The 17,675-nt window shown below is 60.0% G+C and overlaps 1 protein-coding gene across 1 annotated transcript; it reads right to left on the bottom strand.

Moving 5' to 3' along the window:
* Positions 1 to 2,062: 2,062 nt before the first annotated feature.
* LOC135893082 (alpha-1B-glycoprotein-like) lies at positions 2,063 to 11,504 on the bottom strand. Its single transcript, XM_065420868.1, has 7 exons — positions 11,474 to 11,504; positions 11,255 to 11,290; positions 10,502 to 10,792; positions 8,675 to 8,965; positions 5,618 to 5,731; positions 4,039 to 4,076; positions 2,063 to 2,068 (listed from the first exon to the last, which is right to left on the bottom strand). Exons 1-7 carry the CDS (start codon positions 11,502 to 11,504, stop codon positions 2,063 to 2,065), a joined length of 807 nt encoding a protein of 268 aa, XP_065276940.1.
* Positions 11,505 to 17,675: the final 6,171 nt, after the last annotated feature.

Raw genomic sequence — 17,675 nt, 5'->3', positions numbered from 1 at the left:
GCTCAGGGCCTTAGAGGATTGGCAGGCTACTGGCTACAGCAAAGGACTGAGATCTGGGGTAATATCCCCAACTGTGGGAGGAGAGTGGGGTCTTGTGGATTAGAATGAAGGGGGCTTGGAGCCAGGACTAGGGGAGTAGGGTCTAGTAGGTTACAGCAGGGGATGCTGGATGCCAGGGCTCCTGGGTTCTCTCCCTGGCTCTGGGAGGAGAGTGGGGCCTAGTGATTAGAGCAGGGGCTGGGGGTTGGAATCAGAGGTGCTGGGTGCTGCATAAACATGCAGTGAGAAACAGCCCCCGCCATAAAGCTGAGCCCTGACTATAAATAGACCCTGCAGGCACCTCACTGCATCTACACAGGAAACCTGTGGGCCGGGTTCTGATCTCAGCCCCCCGGGGTCAATCCGGAGTCACCCCTGACTGCACTGGGGGCAGGGCCAGGTTCTGATCTCAGCCCCCCAGCGTCAATACAAGGAGGTTGAACTGAGTTTGGGGGTGAAGGTTCATGGCTCAGCTCCTCTTTTCCTCTCCCCCACCCCCCTTCAGCCCCCATCTTTAACACTAAATTTCCCCCTGCCCCACAGATACTCACGTCCCAACATCCCGCTCCACCCAGCCAGCCAGCAGCCTGGAAAGGAGATGTGTTGTTAGGGACCAGATCCCAGAGCAACTCGATCCTATACCCTGGTCTCAGATCCACCGTGCCCCCCCTCCCCCCTCACGAGCACACGCTCTGGTCTCAGATCCCCCCCACATGGGCACACACCCTGGCTGTCTCCGATACTCACCGAGGAAGAGGACGGTGAGAGCAGACGCCATGATGGGGCAGTGGGGGGGCCCCTCAGAGCTGCCACCAACACCCCAGTGCCCAGCTCCACCCAGCCTGAGGCCTGAGTGCGAGCTGAATGCGGAACTGCGCCAGGGGCTGCAGCCCCAGGAAGCCCGTGATGCGCTCGGCCCCTTTCCTCCCCATCAGCTGGTTTCTCAGCAATCTCCAGCCCAAATCTACCGCGGTCAGAGCAAAACCAGCTCCCTGTGACATCCAGCAAACCACATCCCCCCCTGCAGGTGGTTGGACTCCCCGCCCCCATCATCCCCCAGCCCCATATGGGAGCTGCCCAGTCCAGGAACCAGCTGGGAATGGGGCAATCTCAGGAGGCATCAAGAGATGCCCAGGCTGCCCTGACCTTTTCAATGGGCCCGTCTAACTTCCCTGGAGCCGCAGCTCAGCGCAGAGGAGGGCACCCCACGGAGAGACCCTCTCCCATGGAGTGAGGCAGAGATTCCCCGCCCTGGAGCATGACGGTTGTTACCAGATTTGCCCCTTACTTTGGGGTTCACTCATTTATTAGGGTTACTTTTCTGGAGGGGGTTCTGTAATTCTATCAGTGTGCTGCTTGTGTCACTTGTGTTCTCACACAGAGCTCTACTTCTCCCTGCTGCAAGTTTCCTCCCAATGGAGCAGGATCTCGGTTCCCCTGGGCTGGGTTCTTCCAGCCCCAGAATCAGATGAACACACACAGAGACACACACACACTAACAGGGCGCATCTAGAGGACCGTGTTACTCAGCACTCCCAAGGTGACCCCTTATATGCCCCTGGACTCAGCAGGCTCGGTCGAGCAGCATTTTCAGGTGGTCACCCTCATATGCCACGGGCACCGCACTGGAACAGAGCACACCTGAGCAGACTGGGTCGAGTAGCACTTTCAAGCTGCAACCCTCATATGTACCAGGTTCAGCACGTCCCTATCCCCATTTCCACTTTACAGTTGTTCTGGTAGTAACCCACGTGATGAGCAAACCCCACAGGATCTTTGGAGGCTGCCGGGATCTTTAGCTTAGTTAAGAGGAGCGTTGCTGCAGGGCAAGTGGGGAAGCTAAAAAACACCCAAGACGGGGAGAGAGAGAAGCAACCAGCTTAACCATGAAAGTTATTTATTGCCAGGTAATAACCATAGGGGAGCCAAACAAACAAAACAGTTATAACATTAAATCAAACCTAAATTTGATTATGAAAGGTTTAGAAAATTATAACTGATCACACAAGTCAGGGTCAGAAGGCTACACCTAGAGAGAGAGAGAGAGAGATGGGTTCTCACCACTCCGTGAAGCTTGAATTGATCGAGGGGCCCAGGTGGTGGTGGTGGTAGCTGAGGGTCCGGAGTGCTGGAGACAGGCAGAGCCCCCAGCATGATCAGTCAGGAGAAGATGACGTCCCAGTGGAACTGAGGCAGAGTTTGGATCCAGGCATCAGAACACTGACTTGAGCGTGGGAAGGGGTTTTTGTAGGGCAAGAACAATGGTTCAAGGGAGAACACTAGGTGTGTTTGTGGGTAAATTGATGGCTCAAGGGAGAAGACCAAAGTTGTTTTGTTCAGGCTAGACAACAGGAGCTGATCATTCCTGGGCCTGGCTATGGACAGTGTTCCTTGGAGGGAGCTCACAATACAATTAGGGAACTTCAATATTTTGGATACCAATAAAGGATTTATTACTAGAATTGGTCTGATAACTGCTGAGCTGGGGGTGTGCAGGCGTGGGCTCATTAACATCTGGAGCAGAGATCCCCCATCATGCCGTGCTTCCCTGCTTCGCTGGTCCCAGAGTTCAGTGCGGTTCTTGCCTTGGAATCTCTGGTCTCCAGTCTGTAGCTAATGGAGATGCCTCCTTGTCCCATCTCTGATGCAAATGAGGCCAGGGGAGTTTCTTTAATCCTGTCACCCTTGTCCCAGGGGTTTCGGTGGGTCTCCCACGGCCTTTCCATTGGTTTTTGTAAGTCTTTCTTCTGATTGGTTTTGGTGCAAGCAGAGGCTGGGAGGGCGAAGGTCTTTCATGAGTCAGACAGGCTGGGTACTGCGCTCTGGTTCCCTGAGAACACAGAGCTGATAGGGAACAGGGTGGAGGGACCTGCCCAACTTCCTTCTCAGGTAGCATCACTGCAGACGCTATTCTTAGCGCAGTGGTGTGAGACAGAGACCGGACAGAGGGGGGAGGGTTGTGGTTTCCAGCCCCCGTAATCGGACGGGGAAGGGATAAATTTAGATCCTAAGTTGCAAAAGAAGCAGCCAAAAAACGCATGAAAAGGGGAAGTGTGTCCAGAGCCGCCGCTCACTTGCTGATTCTGCTACTGCCAGTGAAACTCAGCGTAAACCTGATTCCCCAGCAGTTACCCTGTAATATACCCCGGCTCTGGGAGGGGACTGGGGTCTAGTGGTTAGAGCAGGAGGGCCCCTGCCCCTTCCCGAGCGATCCCGTCTCCCCCAGGTGTGATGAGGAGCTGTGGTTGCCCAGGCGGGGGCTGGTTTATCGATCTGTGTTTATTACAAATCTGAAGATTAACAGGATGCAAAATACCGTAAAAGCTGCCTCTATGCATCCCCTCCCCCGCTCTGTGCTGAGCCCTCCCAGCTCCCCATACATGGGTCTGGGCAGGGCAGGGGGACAGCAGTTCGATGGGATGGGGCTACAGTGGGGGGGGGCAGCGTCCTCCCTAAATCTTCCCTAGAAGCAGAGTTCTCTGGGGCTGGGGCTGGGGCTGCAGGGGGGTGAGTCTGTCACCCCCTGGGCGCCGGTGTCCCGTGGCTGCGGGAGTCTCTCACTGCGGGGGCCCTGGCTCACGTTGATCGCGGCGTATGCACTGGGCTGGGGGGGCTCATGAGCAGGGGCTGGGACCCCCCACTTGGCATGCAGCGCCTGGCGGTCCAGCTCGACGTAGGTGAGACCATCGGCACCGGGTTCCGGATCCTCGGGCTGGGAGGGGAGAAAGTCACTGCTCTGTGTGTGTGTGTGTGTGTGTGTGTGTGTGTGTGCCTGCCCCACACACAGAGCAGGGCCCATCACCTCCAGCAGGGGGAACGGGGACACACACACACCCTGAAATCCCAGCTGGCGATCCCATAAGCCTACACCCCTCCCAATAGCCCACCCACCCCAAACCACTGAGTGTGCCAGGAAAGGGGGGGGCTGTGAGGGGGCTGCCGGGGCCCATGCAGGTCAAGGTTGGGGTCAGGCCCCATGGGGGAACAGGGGACACTTACCAGGGTCTGTGGCTGTTTCCCTTCGTCGATGGAGGTGTCTGCGGAACAGAGACACCCACTGAGCTGCACCCTCAGTGGCCCAGAGCAGAACCCCACACCCAGCTCCGACCCCACCATCCAGCCAGGGGGGTCAGAGCCCAGCACAGCCATCCTCCGCCCCTACAGCATGGGCCAGGATCATTAGCCACATGTTACAGAGAGGAAAACTGAGGCACAGAGACAGCGGCAGAGTCTAGGGGGTTATGGCAGGGCGGGTGGGGGGCTGGGCATCAGAACATCTGTGTTCAATCCCAGGCTCTGGGAGGGGAGTGGGGTCTAGTGGTTAGAGCAGGGGGCTGGGAGCCAGGAGTGGATGGGGATTCCTTGCAGGTCACTGGCTGGGAAGGTCCAATGGAGAAGTGAAGGGAAGACCCCCAAAGCCCCAGGCCTGGTGGGGAGAATGGGGAGCACACAGAGGGAGACCCTGAACTAGGGGGGAGGGGAGGGTGACCCCAGGGAGTTGGTGGGGAGGGAGGCAAGAAGCTCAGCTGACACTGGCTACCTCGGGGACCCTCTCCTTAGTCCCGTCCAGCAGCAGCTGTAAATCAGGCCCTGCCCCATGTGGGGGAAGCACCCACAAGCCCCGCCCCTTCTCAAGGTATGTGCCCCACTCTGGTACCCCTTAGGTGTGTTACTCACAGTCGGGGTCTCCCAGATCTGGGGCCTTCGACACCCACAAAGGGCTGGAAATAAAAGAAAGAAAATCCCATTGTAAATGTCATATCCCCCCATACCCAGGAAGATTCCCCAACACACCCAGAGAGCCCCCAACTCTGCCTCATACTGAACCCTGTTCCCTAACCCCACCCCCACAACCACTAGACCCCACTTCCCTCCCAGACCAGGGAGAGAAGCCAGGAGTCCTGACTCCCAGCCCCCCCTGCTCTAACCACTAGACCGAACTCCCCTCCCCGAGCTGGGACAGAACCCAGGAGCCCTGTGACCCCGGCAGGTCGATTGGGAGGGGGGAGGAGCCGGGTTCCTACCTGCTCGGTCTTGGTGCGGATCGTCTTCCTGCAGAGGGACACAAACCAGAATCCCCCATGAGCCGATTGGGATCCCCCAGTACCAGCGCCCGGCACTCACAGGGCAGCAGGGATGCAGGTGCCAGGGGATGTCCCCTGTGTTGCTGGTGCTGAACGTGGATCCCTGCTGGGGTGGGCCAGACCAGCAGGGAGCAGCTCAACACCAGAGCATGCACCGGGGGGAGGGGCAGATTAACTCAGGGGGCTTTTCCTGTCCCCAATCCTCCCTCGTTAGTGACTCATTATAACAAACCTGATCCAGGCCGGTCGGCTCCTCTGTCACCCCATGTACCTGAGAAGCTCTTTATACAGGGACCCTTAGCCCGGCACTGAGACGCAGCCACCTCTGGGGCGGGACAGGTGCGTGTGTACAGGGATTACACATGCAACAGCGCCCTCTGCTGAGCCCCCCTGCTCCTAGGCTTTCCCAGCACAGTCCCTCATCCAAGCCGTGACCCCATCCCGCCCTGCTTAGCGGCAGGTTTAACCCTTCCCTCACTAGGTGGGACACTCACTGGCTCGGGTTTTTCTGAAGCAGACAAAGGCCACGAGGAGGAGGAGGAGGATGGCGGCTGCCACGCTCACCCCGGCGATGATGGGGCTGGTCAGACCCGGAGGTTTCGATCCACCTGGGAAACAGCAGCAGCCGTGAGTGCCGGGAGTGGCTGGTCCGTTCCCCCCCAGCCCCTCCCACCCCAGGCGGCGCCCAAGCATCTGGGACACCGCAGGGCAGAGGCAGCAGGAAATTCTGTGGGGAGGATGTTGAGGGGTCCTGGGGAATCAAGTGGGGTCAGAGCCAGCAAGATTTGGGGGATTTAGGTGCTGGGGGTGCTGGATTGCAGGGGGTTCCATAGGGGGCACTCTCCCCTGCGAGTCAGGCCTGGCCCCAATGCCCCAGCGAGGCAATAGGGGGTGCTGAGTAATCATTTCCAGTTCCCCCCCACGCCGCTGCCCCTCATGGTGCCATGGCACCAGCCAGGCCTGGCCACAGCAGCTGAGGCCAACAGGCCCATCTAGCTCGGTAACCCGCCTTCTCCTGGCTGCTTCGCAGAGAGCTGCAGCCCCTCCGCCCGTGGCTGCCCCCAGAGAAAGCCTCTGGCTGCCCCATTAGCGGCAGGTTCATGTCTAAGCAGGAGGCTTTGCCCCCCCTTCCAAATCCATCAGCGGGGGGGGGGATCACTGCCCCTGAGAACAGCCTCCTGACACCAGTCAGCTCTGTGTTCTTGGGGAACCAGGGCGCAGTATCCAGCCTGACTCATAAAACACCCCCCCACACACACACACACACACACCAGTCTCTGCTTGAACCCAAACCGATCAGAGAAAAGACTTGCAGAGAGCAGATGGGAGGGCGGATGGGAGACACACCTAGACTCCTCCTGACAAGGGTGACATGATTAAGACTTCTCCCTTAGCAGATAGAATGGAGAACAGAGGCCACTCCCCTAGCCTCATCTGCATGAAAGATGGGACAGGGAGACATCTCCATTAGCATACAGACTGGAGACCAGAGAACCACACTGAACTCTGGGACCAGGGAAGCAGGGAAGCACTGCATCATGGGGGATCTCTGCTCCAGCTGTTAATGAGCCCACACCTGCCCACACCCAGCTCAGCAATTATCAGACCAATTCTAGTAAGGAATCCTTGATTGATATCCAAATACTGAAGCTGCCTAGTGGCGTTGTGAGCTCCCTGGAAGAAAACACCACCCATAGCCAAGAGTGATCAGCTCCTATTGTCTAGCCTAAAGAAAACCCTGCGTTATCAGTTTACCTATAAACAAATGTAGTGTTCTCCCTTGAACCATTGTGGTTTCTCTACAAAAACCCCGACCTATGCCCAAGTCAGTGTTCTGATGCCTGGACCCAAACTCTGCATCAGTTCCACTGGGATTTCATCTCCTGATTGATTGTGCTGGGGGCTCTGCCTGTCTCCTGCCCTCAGGACCCTGAACTATCACCATCACCTGGGAACCCCGACTAGTTCAAGCCTCATGGAGTGGGTGAGATCCTTCCCTCTGTTTTCTTTTCTAATTCAAGTATTAACCTTTAATACTGTAACTGTTATGTTGGTTTAGGCTCCTTGTGTGGTTATCACTATTATTCAATAAACAACTTGTATGGTTAAGCTGGTTGCTTCTCTCTCTCTCTGAACTTTACTCTTTTGTGTTTTTAGCTTCCCCATTTACTCTGCAGCAACGCTTCTTTTACCTAAGCTAAAGATCCCTGTAGCACCCAAAATCCAGTAGGGTTTGCTCATCACGTGGGTTACTACCAGTACAATTGTGATGTGAAAGTGGGGATAGGGACGTGCTGAAGCTGTGGCATATAAGGGGGACAGCTTAAAAGTGCTGCTTGACCCCGCCCACTGAGTCCAGGGACATATATAAGCAGTTTGAGAGAGCTGATTGACGCGATCTGCTCAGAGTTGCTCTGTTAGTGTGTGAGAGAGAGAGTTAGAGAGATTCTGGGGCTGGAAGAAGCCAGCCCTGGGGAACCGAGGTCCTGCAGGACAGCTCCATTGGGAGGGAACTTGCAGAAGGGTGAAGTAGAGCTCCATATGAACATACAAGTGACACAAGCAGCACATTGATAGAATTACAGAACCTCCCCCCTCCCCAGAAGAGAATAATAAATGAGCACACCCTAAAGTAATGGGCACATCCGGTAACACTCCGTCCCCCCGGGCAACCACTGGGTGAAGCTGCCCCATAATCTGTGACTCAATAGATTCCCTCCAGCCCTAGTACCTGGCCCCGTGTTGCCGGGAGCCGGCACTGCTCCAGACTGGGTCGGGTCGGTTCCCCCTGCAGGAATAGAACCAGTGTCCGTCAGGGTGGGGAAGGGGTTGAAAAAGGAACTCAGCCATTCCCATCCCCCATGACTCAGCATCGATCATCACTGTCATTCCGGGGGGAGGGGGATTTTCGTACCTGGGTGCCAGTACCAGCTCGGCAGCCCCTGGGCCCCAGTCCGCTGGGGGAGCATCCCCCTGGTAGAGGCCCCTGCTCTGCAGCTCCCCCTGGGGGCAGGGCCGTGTTCCCTCTCATTTGTTACATCCATGTGTGGAATTAATTTTGTTACCTGCACAGAGAGGTGATGTGTGGCGGGGGTGGGGCTGAGGGGTTTGGGGTGTGGGAGGGGCCTCAGGGCTGGGGCAGAAGGTTGGGGTGCAGGGGGGTGAGGGCTCTGGAGTGGGGCTGGGGTTGACGGGTTTGGGGTGCAGGTTGCCCCAGGGCTGCGGCGGGGAGAGAGGACTCCCCCCAGCCCTCTCTCGCTGCAGCAGCCCGGGGCCGGTGGAGAGGTGCCTCGGCCTGGCCGCGGCACCTTAGAGGAAACTTAGGGGCAAGGATCCCCCCTCCCTCAGCCCCTAATCTCCAGCAGCTGCTGCTCCCCCCTAGCTAGGGACCCCCCAGTGACTCCGTCCCCTCTCCCCAGCCGGGTGTCCCCTCTGCTGGGTCCAGGGCTCAGGGCAGAGCCTGGCTCTGAGCATCCCATTGGTGCAGAGACCCCATGAGGGTCCATCTGGGTGTGGGGCTGGGAGCTGGGCTGCTGAACTGGACTCCTCACCTGCTATCACCAGCTGCACAGGGTCGCTGGGCTGCGAGGAGATGAAGGGCTCTGATCGGGGCCGGTAGCTGCAGCTGTAGTTCCCTCCGTGCTGCCGGCCCACGGTGGGGATGAGGAACTCGGCCCCGTCCCCAGCAGGGTCCATCTGTTGCTGCGGGTTCAGGTCTCCAGCCTTGTGCAGGAAGAACCTCACATCCCGGCGCTGCCCCTGACACCGGATGGTGGCATCTGCCCCTGGGGCGGTGACCGAAGTGAAGCTCAGCGAGATGGAGGGTCTGGGTAAGCTCGGATCTGCACACAGGAGAACGGCTGTGAGAGCCAGACCCGGGTACCCACCCAGCCCTGCCTCCCTGGCCTACCCCAGCCCTGGGCACATCCAGGGGCCCCCAGGCAGAGATTCTCTCCCAGATCCCAGAGCTCCCCCCACCCAGAATCCCGGCCCTGCGAGCTGGGCTCCCAGTCCCACAGACACTGAGCCACAGCTCCCTAGTTCTTGGGATCCTCATATGCCCGTGTGTGGCCCCTGCCTCATTCACTGCGTCCGGCCTGCCCTGGACACAGAGTGACTGAGCTGTTCTCTGGGGCAGCGCACGGCTGGAGAGCAGCAGCTGAGCTGACCCCGAGCAAGGCAGGGGCGATGCTGGGGGCGGAGGGCAGCACCGGGAGGCATCAGCAGGTGTAGCACAGTCTCCCGTGGCTGACGGCGCTTGCCCACAATTTAGGCTGCAGTCTGGGGAGCTCCTGGATTCCCCGTGGCCGCTGAGCTCTCACGTAGCAGCGCCCATGAGCAGCGTTTTCCCCCAGCTGCGCTGGGCTGGGAGACGCTGTCCCATCCTGGTGGCAATGACCTGCCCTCGGGTCACGCCGTTGGCACCCATTGGCCGGACCGTGCTGTGATAGAGCTGGGCAGGAAGCCATCAGCCCGTCACAGACTCCACCTGGCCCAGACGCTGCAGCGCGGCTCCTCCCCAGCACAGCCTGCCGCGGGGGCACCACGCCCGGCCCCCGCTCCCGGCATCGGCTTCCCGCAGACGGAGTCAAGTGCGAGGTCTCTGTCCTGATCTCCGAGGTGCCCGAGGGCTGAGCCCAACGTATCCACGGCTCTGGCTGCAGGGTGCTATGAGTGCCGGGTGAGTGGGCCCGGGCTGGGTGCTCGAGGACAAGCCGCCCAGGGCGCTGGGTGCACACGCGAGCGGCTAGTCCTGTCCGGCCACGGCTCCATTGCTAATTTTCAGCTCCATCCGAGCTAGCCCGTGTGCCGCACGCCAGCCCCCAGCTGCAGGGCAGACACCCGACAACAGCCCCCAGCTCTGGGGTGGCCCCGGGGTGACGGCTCCCTGCCTCCGGCCCGGCTACCATCAGGGTCATGCTCGTCTGAGCATGGGACAGAACTTCCTCCGGGGCCGGGCCCAGGCTGCAGAACGAGCTCCCCCAGCAGCCAAGGGCCCCCCAAACCTCCCCACCTCCGGCTCCAAGGCCAGGCACCCTCCCCCGGCCGGCCTGCTCCGTTATCGACCCTGGGCAGCGCGGCCATTGACCCCCCCAAACCACCCCAGACCAGACCCTCCGCGGTGGGCACAGACCTCCCTCGGGGAGAGGATGAGAGAGAACGACCTGCCCATGACAGACAGGCCACGTCCCTTAATGCTCGACTGGCAGGCGCCCGACACCGCTGTGACCAGGGCAGCGTCAGACCATGTGCAGGGTAGAAGGCTGCTCCCCCCTGGCTGGGGAACCCCCCAGTGACTGTGTCCCTGCTCCCCAGCCAGGCGTCCCCTCTAGCTGGGTGTGGGGCTGGGAGCCGAAATGCCGGGCTGGGCCCCTCACCTGCTACAATGATCTGCACAGGGTCGCTGGGCTCCGAGTAGGCAGTTGATCCTGTTCTGTGTCTATAACAACAGGTGTAGCTGCCACCGTGTTCCCGTCTGGCGCTGGTGATGGGAAATTCAGCCTCAGAGCCAGCAGGGTCTGTGTAATTCAGATAGTTCCCATCTCCAGCCTTGTAGAATTGGATCCTCAGGCCCAGGCGCTGATGCCGACAACGGATGGTGACATTTCCCCCCACGGGGATCACCCCACCGGGGCTGACGGAGATGGAGGGTTTGGGGAGGGACCCCTCTGGATGCACAAACAAACAGGCAGTAAGTGGGGGGTGACACAAACCATGTCCTTCTGATTCAATCCTGCTGTGGGGGCACTGCGGGATGGCTGGTGCCTTCTCTCTGTATTTCCGGGGGGCAGAGCTTTGAGTGCAGGTGAATTCATCCTGTGTGGTGCCCATCCCTGTAATGAGTGGGGCGAGGTCTCAGTCCCCATCTCTGGGTGTGGGAGGGAGCAGGGGTCTGACAGGATCATCCCTTGGGGGATTTTCGCCCCCCAGCTGCAACTAGGGTGACCAGACAGCAAGTGTGAAAAATTGGGATGGGGGTGGGGGATAATAGGAGCCTATATAAGAAAAAGACCCGAAAATCAGGTCTGTCCCTATAAAATCAGGACATCTGGTCACCCTACCTCCGACCCACATCCCTTGTGCTTAATGCAGATATTCCCTCAGCTGCCCCATTCCCCACAGATACTCACCTCCGAACACCCCGCTCCGCCCGGCCAGCCAGCAGCCTGGAAAGGAGTCGGGTCATTAGGGACCAGATCCCAGAGCAACTGGATCCTACACCCTGGTCTCAGATCCCCCCATATGGGCACACGCCCTGGTCTCAGATCCGCCCCCCTCCCTATGGACACACGCCCTGGTCTCAGATTCCCTCTTATGGACACATGCCCTTGGCTGTCTCTGATACTCACCGAGGAGGAGGACGGTGAGAGCAGACGCCATGACGGGACAGTGGGGGGCCCCTCAGCGATACCACCAACACCCCAGTGCTGAGCTCCACCGAGCCTGAATCCCGAGTGCGAGCGGAATGAGGAACTGCGCCGGGGGCTGCAGCCCCAGGAAGCCCGTGATGCGCTCGGCCCCTTTCCTCCCCATCAGATGGTTTCTCTGCAATCTCCAGCTGAAATCTACCGTGCTCAGAGCAAAGCCAACTCCCTGTGACACCCAGCAAACCACATCCCCTCCTGCAGGTGCCCAATCCCAGCTCCCACCATCACATCCCAACCCCACATGGGAGCTGCCCAGTCCAGGGACCAGCTGGGAAAGGAGGAATGTCAGGAGCCATCAAGAAGTGCCCAGGCTCAGGCTGACCTGATCTTTTCCAACAGGCCTGTCTAGCCTCCCTGGAGCAGCAACTCAGAGCAGAGGAGGGCTCCCACCACACCACACAGTGCCCCCCACAGGGCGACCCTCTCCCACGGAGCGGGGCAGAGGTTCCTTCCTGACCCGGCTGGGCCCAGTGCCCACCCTGAAGCATGAGGATGGAGGGACCTGCCCAACTTCCTTCTCAGGTAGTGTCGCTGCAGATGCTGTTCTTAGCACAGTGGTGTGAGACAGACAGGACAGAGGGGTGGAGGGGTTGTGGTTTCCGGCCCCCGTAATCGGACAGGGGAGGGATAAATTTAGATCCTAAGTTGCTAAAGCAGCAGCCAAAAAATGCGAGAAAAGGGGAAGTGTGTCCAGAGCCGACGCTCGCTTGCTCATTCTGCTACTGCCAGTGAAACTCAGCGTAAACCTGATTCCCCAGCAGATACCCAATAATATGATCCAGCTCTGGGACAGGAGTGGGGTCTAGTGGCTAGAGCAGGAGGGCTTCCCACCCCTCCCCGAGCGATTCTATCTCCTCCAGGTGTGATACACACTCCTGGTTCCGGGACGGGGGGCTGGGGCTTCCCGGGGGGTTGGGCGGCTTGTTTGGGGTTCTGTGTTTATTACAAATCTGGAGGTTAACAGGATGCAAAGCTGCCGCGATGTATCCCCTCCCCATCCCAGTGCTGAGCCCTCTTGCCCCTCACATGTGGGTCTGAGTAGGGCAGGGGGACAGCAGCTCGATGGGATGGGGCTGCAGTGGGGGGAGGGCAGCGTCCCCCCTAAATCTTCCCTGGAAGCAGAGTTCTCTGGGGCTGGAACTGCAGGGGGGTGAGTCTGTTGCCCCCTGGGGGCCGGTGCCCCATGGCTGCAGGGGGCTCTCACGCTGAGGCTGGGTGGGCTCAGGGGCAGGGGCCGGGCCCCCCCGCTTGGCCTCCAGTGCCTGGCCGTCCAGCTCTGCGTAGGTGAATCTGTCAGCGCTGAGGTCGGGTTCCTGGGGCTGGGAGGGGAAAGAGTCACTGGGGTGGGTGTGCGTGCGCATACATCAAACACCGCTGCCCACCCCACACACAGAGCGGGGCCCATCACCTCCAGCAGGGGGCATGGGGACACCCACACACCCTGAATCCCAGCTGGTGACCCCATAAGTCCACCCCCCTCCCAATAGCCTGACCCCCACCCCAAACCACTGAGTGTGCCAGGGCTGGGGGGGGCTGTGAGGGTGCTCCTGGGGTCCATGCAGGTCAAGGTTGGGGGTCAGGCCCCATCAGGGAACAGGGGACACTTACCAGGGTCTGCAGCTCTTTCCCTTCATCGATGGAGGCATCAGTGGAACAGAGACACCCACTGACCTGCACCCCCGGCTGGCCCAGAGCAGAACCCCACACCCAACTCCAAGTGGAGTCAGAGCAAGCAAGTCGTGGGTGATACATAGCACCAGGGGGCCCTGGGCTGCCGGGCAGGGGCTCAGTAGGGGACGCTCTCCCCTGGCAGTCAGGCCTGGCCCCACTACCCCAGCGCAGCACTAGGGGGCGCTGTCTGATCCAGCCTGGCCGTCATTTCCATTCCCTCCCTACAGTGCTGTGACGAACTGGGACTGTGAGCGGTCCCAGGGGCGGAGGAATCTGCCGCTCAACCCTGGCAGAGAGGTGGTGACCTCGAGAAGGGCTGGCACACTAGGGGGCTCCCTGGAAAGTGTGGGGAGCGGTGAGCACCCAGGGCTGTGAATGGCCAGCAGGAAGATGTATGCCACGCGGCTTAAGAGCGACCTGGTGGAGCTGGGCAAGCAGAGGGGGCTGCGCAGTGGGAGGCTCACCAAAGAACAGCTCATTGCCCAGCTGGAGGAGGGAGATCGCGCGAATGAACTGATCCCTGTCTCTGAGGGAAGCAGCCTGGCAGATGCAGCGCAGGCCCCAGTGTCTGTCCCAGCTGGGAGTGGTCAGCCGGCTGCTGAGGGCTTCCCGAGACCCCTCCTTCCTATGCCTAGGGGAAGGGTGGGGAGGAGCCCAGCAAATACCGAGGGCACCATGACCCCCACGGCCAGCAGGGGATCCTCCCGGCGACGCGCAGCATCCGTGGAGCAGAAGTGGCTGGAATGGGAGAAAGAGCTAAAACTGAGAGAGCTGGAGGATCGTGAACAACAGAGACAGCATGAACGGGAGGAGAGAGAGAAACAGAGGCATCATGAACTGCAGCTGGCGAGGCTGAGGGACCGCGAGCCCCCGGCTGCGGTGAGTGAGGGGGGGACTCAGAACTGCACGGAGCTTTGATAAGTGCATCCTGGCCCCACGTAAGGAGGGGGAGGACGTGGATGACTTCCTGGATGCCTTTGAGACGGCCTGTGAGCTGCATCAGGTTGATCCTGCAGACAGACTCCGGGTTCTCACCCCCTTACTGGACCCCAAAGCCGTGGCATTGTACTGCCAACTGGAAGAGGCGGAGAAAGGGGACTACGAACTATTCAAAAAGGCCCTGCTACGTGAGTTTGGGCTGACTCCTGAGAGGTACCGGGAAAGGTTCCGGAGTCAGGATAAAACCCCTGAGATCTCATATCTGCAACTAGCAATCCGCATGGAGGGATATGCCAGCAAGTGGGCAGATGGGGCCCAGACGAAAGAGGACCTGGTTAAACTGCTGGTACTGAAGCAACTGTATGAGTGGTGCCCATCCGACCTGAGGCTGTGGTTGAGGGACAAAAAACCAGAGAACCCGCGACATGCAGGCCGGCTGGCCGATGAGTTTGTAAAGAGACGGTCAGGGGATAACAGGGAGGGGTCCCAAAGGAACAGTCCCACCACAACACAGAGAGAGAGTCACCATGGGACCTCCCAGCGGGAAAATACGGAAAACCCCCATCAACGGGGAACATCCGGCGTCAGGGCCATCCGACCCACTCGAGGGGACCCATGGGAAATGGGCTGCTATCACTGTGGCCAGAGAGGCCACATATGGGCCCGGTGCCCCAGGCTCAGGGACAGACTGAGCAGACTGAACCCACAGAGGGTTGACTGGGTAGAGACCCAGCCGGGCGAGAGGCAGCATTCCCAGGGAAGGGGGGCTGGCAGACTACCACCTGCTAAGGAGGGAGGAGAGCTCCAGGCTAGCTCCTCTGGGGGGCTGGATGCTCCAGACTCAGGATTTTTGGTTTATACGGTGGGCGCGGGGCTGTCCCTCCGGAGAGAGTACCTTGTTCCCCTGGAGGTGGATGGGAGGAAGGTCAATGGATACTGAGATACGGGCGCAGAGGTGACGTTGGCCCGGCCCGAGGTGGTGGCCCCAGATCAGGTGGTGCCCAACACCTACCTGACCCTATCGGGGGTGGGCGGGACCCCAGTCAAAGTGCCCGTGGCGAGGGTACACCTGAAGTGGGGGGCCAAGGAGGGCCCCAAGGATGTGGGGGTACACCCGTATTTGCCCACTGAGGTGTTGATGGGGGGGGACCTGGAGGACTGGCCAAGCAACCCCCAGGGTGCCCTGGTTGTGACCTTGGGGAGGGTGCTTTGCCCGAGGCACAGGACCCTAACCTGGTGGGGAGGGAACACCCAGGGACACGGCTCAGGGAGGCTGCGGCTTCAGACCCAGCCGGCGAGAAAGAGCAGGTGGCCATCCCTGTCCCAGCTGCTGAGTTCCAGGCCGAGGTGCAGAAAGATCCCTCCTTGCGGAAGATAAGGGACCTGGCCGACCTCGGTGCGGTACAGACCATGGGGAGAGGCGGCCGGAAAAGGTACCTGTGGGAGAAGGGGTTCCTGTACCGAGAATGGGCTCCCCCAGGGAAAATGGAGTCAGGGGGGATCAGGAGGCAGCTGGTGGTACCCCAGAAGTATCGCCGCCAGCTGCTGTGCCGGGCCCATGACATTCCCCTCTCAGGGCACCAGGGAACCTGATGTACCCAGCAGAGGCTGCTACGAAACTTTTACTGGCCTGGGGTCTTTATTACTGTCCGACAGTACTGCCGATCCTGTGACCCCTGTCAGAGGGGAAGGAAGGCCCGGGACAAGGGGAAAACGGCTTTAGGACCCTTGCCCAGCATAGAGGAGCCTTTCCGGAGGGTGGCCAAGGTTAAAAGGGGGGCTCTGAACCAAGAGAGCCCAAATCACAGAGCTCCAGACTGGAATGCAGGGAGAAGACCACAGCCCAGTTGGAACCCCAGGGGTATTGGGGTGGGAAAAGGGCACAGGGCGCATAAACCTTCCCACATGCAAACTACGAGTACCATCGAGCACACCCAACCTAAAGGGGGGCGTGAAACTGGAGGGGCCTGGTGTAATTCTCACCAAGGAATGGGAGGGATGCTGGGGCATCCATGGGAACGGGGGTAGATTCGAACTTCCCGGGTCACTGGTTAAAGTGACCCCGCTCAGTTCAGTCTTGAAGGGGGGAGAGATGTGACGAACTGGGACTGTTCTTAATGTGGTCTTTGAATGCTGACAGGGGAGTGTGGCTAGGATGGTCTGTATTGGGGGATGGGAGACTGGCCGAGGGAGAATACCTGAGCATGTAACATGAGAACCCAGGAAGGGGTTAGAGGCCAGGTGACACCTTTGCCCGGGAAACTGAACAAAGGCTGTGGGAGGGGTCGCTGAAGGCAGAGTTTCAGGAGCTGGCTGGGGAGCTGGCTGGGAGGCAGACGGGGCTCTGACCTCCCAAGGGGGCTGGGGCGCCCTGGGAGCCCAAGATGGACCTAACTGAGGGGGGTCCTGTTGTCTGTGCCTGCAAGACCTATCTTGGACTGTGTTCCTGTCGTCTAAATAAACCTTCTGCTTTACTGGCTGGCTGAGAGTCGTGGTGAATCGCAGGAAGCCGGGGGTGCAGGGCCTTGTGTCCCCCCACACTCCGTGACAAGTGCCATGGCACCAGTCAGGCCTGGCCACACCATCTCCAGACAACGGGCTCATCTAGCCCGGTATCCCGCCTCCCATGCTGGCTGCTCCTGGCTGCTTCGCGGGGAGGCCCAGGCCCAGGTCCCTACCTCCCCTGTGGTCACTGATGGGCCCAGCTGCCCTAGGAGCAAGCCTTTGGCTGCCCCATTAGTGGCAGGTTCATGTCTGAGCAGAAGGCTTTGCTCCCCTTCCAAATCCATCAGTGGGGGGGAGTCACTGCCCCCGAGAACAGCCTCAGTCCCTCCCCTTGAGCAAACACTGGGGGAAGCTGCCCCATAATCTCTGACTCAATAGATTCCCCCCCGGCCCCAGTACCTATCCCCAGGCTGCCCGGGTGCGTGGGAGCCGTCGCTGGTCCAGGCTGGGTCAGGTCAGTTCCCTCTGCGGGAATAGAACCAGCCTCTGTCAGTGGCGGGGGGAGGGGCTGAAACAGCGACTCAGGGTTCCCCCCCTCTCCCCCTTGTGACTCAGCATCAATCGTCAGGGTCTTTCCCAGGTGTGTGTGTATGTGTGTGTGTGGGGGGGATTTATGTAGCTGGGACGGTGCCGGCTGGGCAGCCCCTGGGCCTCGACTCCTGTGTGCTTCTCCTGAATGGGGGCAGCCTGGGGGAGCAGCCCCAGGGAAGGCCCACTGGTCTGCAGCTCCCCCTGTGGGCAGGGTTCCCCTCTCCCTCAGCCCCAAACCTCCAGCAGCTGTGGTTCCTCCCTGGCTGGGGTTCCCCTGCTGACTCTGTCCCAACTCCCCAGGCGGGCGCCCCCTCTACCGATCCCAGGGCTCAGGGCAGAGCCTGGCTCTGGGAGTCCCATGAGCGCAGAGTCCCGCAGAGGGTCCACTAAGCGTGGGGCTCTAGACACCGAGCCGGGGCCCTCACCTGCTACCACCAGCTCCTCGGGGTCGCTGGGCTCTGACCAGGCAAAGGATCTG

This window comes from Emys orbicularis, chromosome 21, assembly GCF_028017835.1.
Source record: "Emys orbicularis isolate rEmyOrb1 chromosome 21, rEmyOrb1.hap1, whole genome shotgun sequence".
NCBI classification, from domain to species: Eukaryota; Metazoa; Chordata; order Testudines; family Emydidae; genus Emys; species Emys orbicularis.
The sequence above is the reverse complement of the archived record's forward strand: the minus strand, read 5'-3'. Positions and strand labels throughout refer to the sequence as shown.